The sequence below is a fragment of the Lupinus angustifolius genome, chromosome LG17, assembly GCF_001865875.1.
Source record: "Lupinus angustifolius cultivar Tanjil chromosome LG17, LupAngTanjil_v1.0, whole genome shotgun sequence".
In the NCBI taxonomy this organism is placed as follows: Eukaryota; Viridiplantae; Streptophyta; class Magnoliopsida; order Fabales; family Fabaceae; genus Lupinus; species Lupinus angustifolius.
In genome coordinates, this window is record NC_032025.1 from 19,598,681 (window position 1) to 19,610,018 (window position 11,338).

General features: G+C 34.1%; 2 protein-coding genes across 2 annotated transcripts; one reads left to right on the plus strand and one right to left on the minus strand.

Annotated features, from left to right (window-relative positions):
- On the plus strand, positions 269-4,377 carry LOC109331602 (serine/threonine-protein kinase HT1-like). The gene is made up of 3 exons (XM_019566202.1): positions 269-469; positions 1,434-2,409; positions 3,753-4,377. The coding sequence occupies exons 2-3, from the start codon at positions 1,502-1,504 to the stop codon at positions 4,090-4,092; spliced, it is 1,248 nt and encodes a 415-aa protein (XP_019421747.1). The 5' UTR covers positions 269-469; positions 1,434-1,501; the 3' UTR covers positions 4,093-4,377.
- LOC109331009 (probable methyltransferase PMT18) lies at positions 5,606-7,289 on the minus strand. The gene is made up of 2 exons (XM_019565289.1): positions 6,800-7,289; positions 5,606-5,938 (listed from the first exon to the last, which is right to left on the minus strand). The coding sequence occupies exons 1-2, from the start codon at positions 7,060-7,062 to the stop codon at positions 5,845-5,847; spliced, it is 357 nt and encodes a 118-aa protein (XP_019420834.1). The 5' UTR covers positions 7,063-7,289; the 3' UTR covers positions 5,606-5,844.

Below are 11,338 nucleotides of genomic sequence, written 5' to 3' on the forward strand. Positions count from 1 at the left end.
ATGGCAGGTACGGTTCAAATGATTCATAAATTTCTAAAACCAAGAACCAACCTAAATGATTTCTTAAAAATAACCAAATCAAACAGCAAAGCTAAACAAAATCATATTTTATGATTTGGTTCGGATCAATTCCACCAATTTCGTAGTTTAAACTAGAAACTCTTACGCTCAAATGAGGACTAAGAATGCTAGTAGTCCAAGTGGAAAAAGCCATACACACTTAAAATTAGTAAAAAAATAGAAAGAGAAAACTAATAAATAGAGGAAACTGAAAAAAAAAGTCATCCATTTCATTTGCTTTGCTCTCTCTCTCTTTCTCTTGTTCTCTTCTTTGGTCTTTGAACTCAATCTTGTCCATTTCCATTTTCATTTCTCCTTTCCGTTTTTCGATCTTATCACTTTCCCTTTCATCTTTAAATACCTTATCTTCATAAATTCTCGTAGTTAAGTTAAAGCCCTCTTCATCGAGGTACGTTTCACCGTGTCTCTCTTATTCACCTCTTCTTTTGGTTCTAGAATTTCGGATTTTGGGATTCCTTGAATTTTTCGCTTTTTTTTCGCTATTTATTTGTAAGATCGATTCGGAGTTTGTTAATTTACGGATGCGATTTGATTTAGAAGTTGGGTCTGTGGGTTTGGGAATTTTTTCATATAAGTAGTTTTTGTGTGTGTAAATTTCAATTTTCTGCTTTTTTTTTTGTTTCATTTTGGTTTTTAACTTTTAATTCGTGTTATTTTGGCATGATTTTCACTAAATTTGGCTTGCTTTGTGTAGCTAGTGTAGTTTATGGTTGCTAATTAATTACTTTTCCTTTTAGGGTGATACTCTAATAAGTGATTTTGCTTAATTACTTTTTTCTCTTTCTATTGGAAAATGTTTATGTTCAGTAGAAAGTCTTGCTATGCGTTGATATGATAGTGAGTTGCTCTTGAGTTTGTTTGCGAGTTAATTTTTGGAGGACGGGGAAGAAGTGGATGGCTTTGGAACCATGCAATACACTAGTCAGAGGGTTCTCAAGCCTTCCATTTCCCTCCAAAAAACAACTTGCAAACAAACACTAAATTTGATCTTCGAGGGTTTATTGCTGTACGTTATTTTTAGACTGTTATGATTTTTTTGATGGTTTCTACTCTTTTTAAACAGCATATGCCATATGCGTTTAATTCCAAGTTCTGAATGAAATGATGATTCTGGATACTAGAAGTGGTTTCTATTATGTGATGTTAACTTTACCAGATTTTGTATGTGCTGTCTTAAATCCAGAGATTGTAGTTTAAGCTCTGAAATTTCATTTTTTTTGGTGTACTTGATCATTAGACAAAATGCTGATATTTGGGTGGGGAGCTTAACCAGTCTATTTGCTGTGATTTAGGTTTTTAAATTGATTCACTAATAAGTTGTGGGTTTATTTTTATTCTCGGGTTTTTTGCAGGTGGTTTAATTTACAGTTTCCATTGCTTAAGATATAACAAGACTTGAAGGCTATTCTTGTCTGTGAAAATGTTGGACGGTGGGGAAAAATTCCATGGAATGATAGACCTGAACAAACATAATAACTATTATGATATCTCTCAAGGCTTTTACCACAAGCTTGGGGAGGGTACCAATATGTCAATTGACAGTGTTGGGAGCTTGCAAACAAGTAACGCTGGAGAATCTGTTGCGATGTCTGTTGATAATAGCAGTGTTGGGTCCAATGGTTCCCATACCCGCATGTTGGACCACCAAGGATTGAAGAGGCGTGCCAATGATAACTACTCTGTTGCTCAAAGTGTCAATCATCGAGGAAGAGTCACACATGCTTTAAGTAATGATGCTTTGGCTCAAGCTCTTATGGACGATAGTTTTCCAACCGAGGGTCTCGACAATTTTCATGAGTGGACAATTGATTTGAAGAAGCTTAATATGGGTGAGGCTTTTGCTCAAGGAGCTTCTGGGAAACTTTATAGGGGTACTTACAATAATGAAGATGTTGCTATCAAAATCTTGGAGAGACCAGAAAATGATCCATCAAAGGCACAGTTGATGGAACAACAGTTTCAGGCAGAGGTCATGATGTTGGCGACTCTAAAGCATCCTAACATAGTCCGTTTCATTGGTGGGTGCCATAAGCCAATGGTATGGTGCATTGTGACCGAGTATGCCAAAGGCGGTTCAGTTCGACAGTTTTTAATGAAGCGTCAAAACCGAGCAGTTCCTCTCAAATTGGCTGTCAAACAAGCTTTGGATGTTGCAAGGGGAATGGCATATGTTCATGGCCTTGGATTGATACACAGGGACTTGAAATCTGATAATCTTTTGATTTTTGGTGACAAATCAATTAAAATTGCTGACTTTGGAGTTGCTCGGATTGAAGTGCAAACTGAAGGAATGACACCTGAGACTGGAACGTACCGTTGGATGGCTCCGTAAGATTATTTAGTTTTCTGTTTTCTTTTTCATATTAGTTTTAGTATGCAAACTTGCCTGTGTGCTTGATGCTATACACAGTCGATTTTAAACCCAAATAAAAGGTGAATGTTGTGTTAGGTAGTCGATAACCAACATAAAACTTTGTCGAATGTCTATGATATGGATGAAACATATGATAATGTGCATGCTAGGTCGTTGCCTGGAACTTGGAAGTAACGTTATGTATCGCCCGGGTACATTATATTTGGACCTTTGTATTTTGATAGAGATTTGATATTTGATTTTGTGTTTCATTATATGTACTGGTAACATTAAATGACATAGTTCCTAAGATTGTTTAATTGACTTGCACTGTGCAACTGTTTTGTTAACTGTATATTTGCAATATGAATTAGTATTATTATAATTAACTGGATAAAGGCATGTTTAATGCTGTTTTTATGAGGTTGTTCTGACAAGGCATGTATTCAATGCAGAAAAGATTAAGGACACATGCCTATAGTTGTTGTCAAGGATGTTGAATACTAAAGTTTAATAATATGGAAAAAACATGCTTTTATTGACAGACTGAAGTTTTACTAGATTTAGCTGTAGTAGATTCTTTGCAGTAGGAAACTAGGAATGATATAAACTTGGAGCTGATTTGACTTTCTTCTGAACGACTATGAAAAAAGAAAAAAAAAAACATGGTTGGTTTAGGAGAAGGGTGATAAATAATTGTTTTGATCAAGGGGCATGCAGGGCTGTTTCATGGTTACTTTCTGATGGCACGTCTTTTTTGAAATTTTTTAACCCCTGACGTTCTTTGAAATGAGCTTGTTTTCAAGGTTTTTTTTTGTGATCTTCAAAGGGCGATATTCATGATATTTCCCTATTGCATTCAAATGAATTGCAAGGCTCTTTCTTTTTAATTCCTTTTTTGCCTTTCCCCAATTTCTTAGAAAATCATGTTTTCATTTTCTTTCCTTGTCTTTTCTTACTTCACTTCTGTACTGTTCTTCTATTTAATGAATGGTGCTGTTAGCTTTCTATCTTTTATCATAACCAACCCTGTACTCAATAACTGTAGAGATTTATACAAATTAATTGAGAACCCATTATTGGAGTATATATGGAGAGCTCCATTACTCAGTAGGATAACAATACCTATCTAATATAGTCATGTCGGCATCACTGAATCAGCATGTTTTCGTATGTTTCTGCTAGGTTGCTAGTTTGCCATCATTACTTTCTATTTGAATTGTTGACATGCATAATTGGTATTAACTGTTTCATATTTTTTTATCTGAAATCATTTTAATGTGATTCTTAAATGTTTTGCCTACTGATCTGCTTGCAGGGAGATGATCCAGCATAGGCCCTACACTCAAAAAGTGGATATATATAGCTTTGGGATTGTCCTATGGGAACTCATCACTGGAATGCTTCCATTTCAGAACATGACAGCAGTGCAGGCAGCATTCGCCGTTGTCAACAGAAATGTTCGCCCAATCATACCTGATGATTGCTTACCTATTCTCCGCGAGATCATGACAAAATGCTGGGACCCCAACCCTGATGTCAGGCCACCATTTCCTGAAATTGTAGGAATGCTCGAGAGCGCGGAGACTGAGATCATGACAACAGTTCGGAAGGCTCGTTTCAGGTGCTGCATGACTCAGCCAATGACTGCTGACTGATCATGGAAAACAAATGAAAAAAAGAAGTCATAAAAACATGAATTATAAAATTTGGGGAGAGGACTCTGTTAGTAATGGGTGACTATATAATAGCTGTGTGTTTAATTTCTTTTTCAGGAGAAAAGAAATGAAAATGTTGTCTTGATACCTTTTGCTTATTTGGTTTCTGTTGATGTCTATTCTGAATTAGTAAAGAGGAGATTGTGTATGTAATTCATGCGCTACAATTATGTATAGCTTCTTAAAGCCAGATGGAATGAGTTCATGGACTAAAACTTTTGCTGTGTATTTTGTACTAACCACAATTAACCCATGACTGAGGTAGCTTCTTATATAACTTCCCTTTATTCTTATACCCCCCTATTTCAGAAACATGTTTTCAGAAGTGTTGCAAAATTACTTCTAGCGACATGTTTCCAGAAAGGGAGAGTGGTGGCATTAGAAAAAAAAGGTGGTGGTTGAAGAAGCTGCGTGGACTAAGAGATTCCGTTAGTAAAAAAGACGACCAATACATGAGGGCTCTCACTTAGTGGAGTCTGGGTTGGTACACCCGTAGATGGAAAAATCTTATATATTGGGTATTATTGGCAATAAATATGGTAGTTGATTTATGGGTGAGGTAAAAATGTAGCAGGAAGTGGAACACTTGTGTATCTCTTACAGTTCCTACTTCAAGCTATTTTTCTGTTCACATTAATCCTTACAAGTCATTATTTGAATTTTGTTCTTAATGGTTTTGGGAACTTCTAATCAACTGGGGTGGATTTGGACAATTACACAAAAAATTAAAGTTATGGTAGGCTACTGCGTTGAGTGTGATTACTCTTTGTATCTTCTACAATAGTTCCAGTTTTTTGCTTGAATTCCAGGTTTTATATTATTATTTTATCCTATGTTTATGACTTTAAGTAATATATCTGTTATCATATAGTTGGGACATATTCCCCTTAGCGAGAGAAATTATTTGTTCCTGAATGATAAAATTACATTAATTTATTCAAATTCAACTTTAAAGATGTGAACCATTAGCGGTAGTTAAATTAATTATTCTTTCACCCATTTAACTTTCTCTAGCTTTATACTGTGATACATGAAACGTTTATGTGGAATGCAATCAAAACTCAACATCTTCATCCACATACTAATTAAGTGATTCGAGAACATTACTTAATTATAATTTAAAATGGTCATAAAAGCATAGAATTTTACTATTTGAGTAGTAAAATTAATAATGTGAATTAATAAAATCCTTAACTCTGAAAAGGAAAAAATGAGTATTAATATTAGATGATAAATTGAGGTGTTAACTAATGCATATTAATGAGGGAATAAAAGTAAGAATATGCATTTTAATGTAAGGTAACTAATTCTAACATCTAATACTAACTCTGAGTTAGTTTAGTGGTATAAGGTCTACTAAATTCCATATAAATTAAAATGTCAAAATTAACAATACTGGTTGGGTGAGATTGTCACACACCCTGGAAGAGATTAGTTCTTTAGTCACAAAAAAAAATCAAACATCTAATTATATTTTAATTTCTAAGATGGAAAACCAAAAAAGGTCCGTCCAAGTATAATAGAACAAAATTGGATTAAGAACACTGTCTCTTTAGTTTTTATTGGGTGTAGTAGCTTGGCCAGTCCAGTATGTTTTCTCAGCAACAAGAATCTTTTCTGGATTTAGAGGTCCACTTTCATGATCTATTATTTGACTTTTCCATTTCATTACTTCAGTTATGCTTTTAATCTTCAGAAGAAGCTCCACTGGTTTTCTCTGAATATAGCACTACCTTCTGGCCTCAAAACTCTATCCATCTCCAAAAGTATAAGAGTAATGTTGCACCTTCCACATACATAGAAATTTTCTCATCAGAAAATATGTAATAAGACATAATACAAAGGCTTAAATTTGAGGTGCACCACCAAAATATAAAACAGTGTTTGAAATTAGGTATGCTGTGTAAATTATATTGTAAGTGAAAAATATTTTTGAAATTAATACAGTCTAGTATGGCCTAATGAAGTTGTGTTATGCCCTGATGCGGTCTAATGCAATTACGTTTGTGGTCTAATATAGCTGCATCATTGTAAGTTAGTGTCACACTATAATTACAGTATAATACGGTTGTAACATTCACTACAACTATAAATATTACGGATACATCACTACGTGATGTGTCCACAATTTAAGCCAGTGTTAAAGTTTTGAGGGTCTTTATAATCGTATCATGATAACAATTGCTGCCTATTTTCTAGTAATTGTCAACAATTGCAGTAAACAACTGAAACCGTGACAAAATTTAAATCCATGCATAATAATATAGTGAACAACAATGATTAAATTGTGGACTACACGTGTGGCTATAATATTGTGGTTGTAGTGGTCTGAAACCACAACTGCATCAAACAGTATTATGGTGTGACAGCGAATCACAACAATTTGACCATTATGGGTCACAGTGCAACCATGTTGGACTGTATTTGGGTTGAATCAGACTACATTGAGCCACATCAGACCGCATCGAGCGGCATAAAATTCAAAAATATTTTTTAATCACAAAATAATTACACTAAAATATCCGCAATCTGTATCGCAACGTTCACAATAACTGCAACCATGACTACAATCGCGACTGCAACCATAATTTAAAACACGGGTGAACAATAACAAGCTAAAGGGGTAAATAATGCAATGTTTACCTACCTATCCTGATATATGTTAAATACACCACCTGCATGGATAAGATCATATGTCCTTGAATAAGTTGAGAAAGCTTCACACCAATCATGGTAAGTCCCAATAAACCCACGTTCATAAATTGCACCTAGAGTGTCATGGTCTGAATTTGGAGAAACAACATTCATAACCCACACAGGATATTTTAATAGTGCTGCTGCAAACCCACCAAGATAAGCATTCATGTCCATAACATTCTTTATATTTTCCTTGTTGAAGAGGAAGGACATGTTTGTAATGTGCTACCCTGTCCTTCCAAAGGTCATTGTCCTTATGAAATATCTCTGTTGTTATGCTTGGTATTGAGCCACTAGTGATTCTTAGAGGGGTTGAAAATGCACGGCTAGGCCATTTTTCTAATGCTCCACCAGCTACTTTGTCTGAGAGGGTAACTTCTGGTAATGGTTATGCATTTTTCCATATCTGTGTACCTTTTTCAATGCAATGAAACAAAGAACATTGTGCATTGATAAATGAGATTTGGTTATGTAAAGTGAAGTTATTAATAGTGGAAAGGAAAATGATTGCTACATATCTATATGATTAGTGTCTTGTCTCTTCACATTTGCTAACTCACAAGATGAGTGTGAATGTGAAGGAAAAAATGAGGTAGGATGAGCTGTAATGAAAAGATGAAATTTGAGTGAAAAAGGTGATAATGGATTAGTGAATGCGATAAAATTTGTTGTCTCCTAAGACTTCTCTCCATAGAGACAAGTACTGTATAATAAGGGGGAAAATAAGATACTTTAATCATTCTTATTATAATGAAATAATATTTTTGTCATTGAAATAAAAAATAAAATTAGGAACTCTCATTTTCAATATTGGAGAAGATCCTTGTTCATATGATACAATTTTATGGACTAAAGTTTTAAATTGTAGTCCACAATCACAATTGTAACCGTAATATTGTGGTTTTTGTGATCTTCACTATGAAGAAGATCTTTGTTCATGACCTTAGTACAATTTTGATTAAGACATCAACATCACCAAAATGTAGAATACTTATGAAGACAAAGAAGACAAAATTTTAAGACAAATTAGTCTAAGTCTAAATAGGTATTTCTATCCTATACTCTCAAATATACAATAGTAGTAATGCTCAAACTATTTGTTAAGAAAATTGAAACACAAGTATGATCAATACAATTTTGAAAAATAGTGTGTAACAAGTTACTGTATCTAAGTAACAGGTTACATAAGTGAGAAAACCAGTTACCCAACAAAAACTGTGCAGGGTAATTGACTATTGTATGTGAGTAACAGATTACCCAGTTTCAGCAAAGTTGAGTAATTGATTACTCAAGGTTGTAATTGATTACTCTAATTAAATTTGAAATGCCCATTTGGACAGAGAGTTTGGGTAATCAATTACTCAAAGTTGTAATCGATTACTTTAATTAAATTTTAAATGCCCAATTAGACAGCGTGTTTGAGTAATCGATTACTCAAAGCTATAATCGATTATTGAGAGATGTTGCACCAGTTTTCAGATTTAAAAATGAATGGTTTTGATCCCAAATGAAATAGTTTCATTCCAATCAATTCCTACCTTCTCAAATATGTGTTATGGCTAGTTGGAAAGCCTATTTAAATGCATTGAAACTCGGAATCAAATGAATAACTTACACAAACTTTCAAACATAATTCTGAAAATTCTCTGAAATATTTTCTGCACTTTTTGCAACTTTCTTAAACTTTCAAAGTGAATTTTCTGAGTTGCTTGAAGTAAAGTATTTCAAAGTTTTACAAACCTATAAAAACATTATTACTTAGTATACAAAGAGTTATCGAATTTCAAGTGATATTACATTCCAAACTTGTAAAGGCAATCCTGCCATTGTTGTAAATTCTTCATTGATATTGCAGAAATCTTTCTTTCACAAGGGTGTGATAAGAAAAGGGATAGAGTCACTTGGAAAATGTGTTTTCCAAGAGTGATATAAGTATTAGTAAGTGTGTAAGGTACATAGAGGTCTCGGGGTGAGATATTGTAATTACAACTCATAATATTTAGTGAAGAAATCTTTTGTGCTGCAAGAGTACTGGACGTAACCTTCGGTTGACAAGAAGGTGAACCAGTATAAAATCTCGGTGAACTCTCTTCTCCTTTATCTCTTGATTTTTTACTTGTTAATTTTATGGATAATTTCTCCGCTGCACTTAACTCTTGATTTTGCAGAAAAAGTGGTCATAATTTTAAGTCAACTAATTCACTCCCCTCTTAGTTACAATCTTAGTCTTACAATTGGCACCAAAGCTATTTTTGAGTAAGTTATTCTCAAATCTGATCCTATATCGAAGATGGCCTCAAGATCATTCCTAGGAGAAGGTTCTAACATCAACCGCCCTCCAAGCTTTGTTGGAGAGTGCTATGACTTTTGGAAAATCAGAATGAGAATCTTCATAGAATCTCAAGACTTGGACATATGGAATGCAATTGAAGAAGGACCATATGAACCTTTCACCGCAGTCAACAACGTAAGGGAAGTAAAGCCCCAATTATTCATGGAATGATGAAGATAAAAAGAAGGTGCAATATGATCTCAAAGCAAAGAACATCCCCACTTCAATACTTGGCATTGACGAGTTCTTTAGAGTATCAAATTATAAATTTGCCAAAGAAATGTGGGATACTCTAGATACTACACATGAAGGAACTGATGAGGTAAAAATGTTGAGACTCAACACTCTTTCCCAAGAATACGAAATGTTTCGTATGAAACCTAGAGAGAAAATTCTAGATCTTCAAAAGAGGTTTACTCACCTCACAAATCACCTTATTGCACTTGGTAAGGTACTATCAAATAGTAACTTGAACTTGAAGGTTCTAAGATCACTCACCAGAACGTGGCAACCAAAGGTAACAACCATTTATGAAAAGAAAATTTTATCAAAAATATCATGGGCTGCTTTGATTGGTAAATTGCAGGAACATGAATTAGTATTCAGCCAACTTGACTAACATGAAGAGCAAGAGAAGAAAAATAAGAATATCTCTCTCAATGCGAAAGTAGACAAATACGAATCATCAGAAGATGAATCTGAGAAGGAAGAGATGGAAGACATGAGTCTTATTGTAAAGAAGTTCATCGAGTTCCTTAAAAGGAACAAGGGTGCTAAAGCTGGACAAATGAAGAAATTCACAAATAACAATGACGCATCCACTTCAAACCAAATCCTCACATGCTTTGAATGTGGCAAGCCTGGTCATATGAAGATGAACTGTCCAAACCTAAAAAAGAATTCTTTTAAAGGGAAGAATGAAATGAGGACTGGACAGAGAACCTATATTGCTTGGGAAGACAATGATACCAGTTTCGCCTCTGAACAAGAAAATGAAGAACAAACACATATCTCTTTAATGGCATCTCATCATTCTGATGATGAAGAGGTAAACGAAACAAAACTATATACTTTTGAATTACAAACTGCATTTAATGACTTGCATGATGAATATGTCAAATTCATAAACATGTTTCTAATACAAAAAACTGAGTTAGACGTATTTAGAAACAAACCCTCAACATCTTCTTGTCAAAACTACATTTCTCTTGAAAATAAAGTTTCAACATTAAGTCTTGAACTTAATAAGCTGAACAAGAGTAGTAAAAGTCTGGAAAAGATCACTAATGATCAAAGACACTCAACAGACTGAAGAGGTCTTGGCTATTCAAAAAGCCATGTTTCTAAGAAACAAAGTGTCTCAAAAAAGATAAACTTTTAAAAACAAAGTATCCATGCATTTGAACATAGTAATGATAAATCTAGGATGCATAACCATCAACCCACATGTACATATTGTAAATACCATGGGCATACACCAAATACTTGTATGATTAAAAAATATGGTGTACCCCTAGGTCATTATAGATGGGTTAAGAAAGGTACTAACCATGTAGGACCCAAAGAATATTGAGTACCTAATAAAAACTTAACCTATTTTGCAAGATAATTTGAGAGCCGACTGCAACTTATGGTACTTGGACAACGACTGCTCAAAGCACATGACGGGCGATAGAAATAAGTTATTTGTTCTTGAAGGGACAAAGGCTATGTAACATATGGTGATAACAACAAAGGAAAAATACTTGGAGTTGGTAGAATTGGCAAGTCACCCTCAACAACTATAGAAGGTGTATTGTATGTTGAAGGACTCAAGCACAACCTACTAAGCATAAGTCAATTATGTGACAAAGGCTTTCATGTGGCATTCTACACGAATAAGTGCATCATCAATAGTAAGAATTCTCAAAAATCTAAACTCACTGGTAAGAGAATAAATAATATATATAAGATTGACATAGACTCCTCTTTACCAATAACATGTTTAGTTGCTAATGATAATCATGATGCATGGCTTTGGCATAGGAGAATTTCTCATATTCATATGAACCATTTGAATAAACTCATAAAGAAAGATTTACTTGTTGGTTTACCCAAAATGAAGTTTGTTAAAGACAAACTATGCAGTACTTGTCAAATGTGTAAACAAACAAAGAC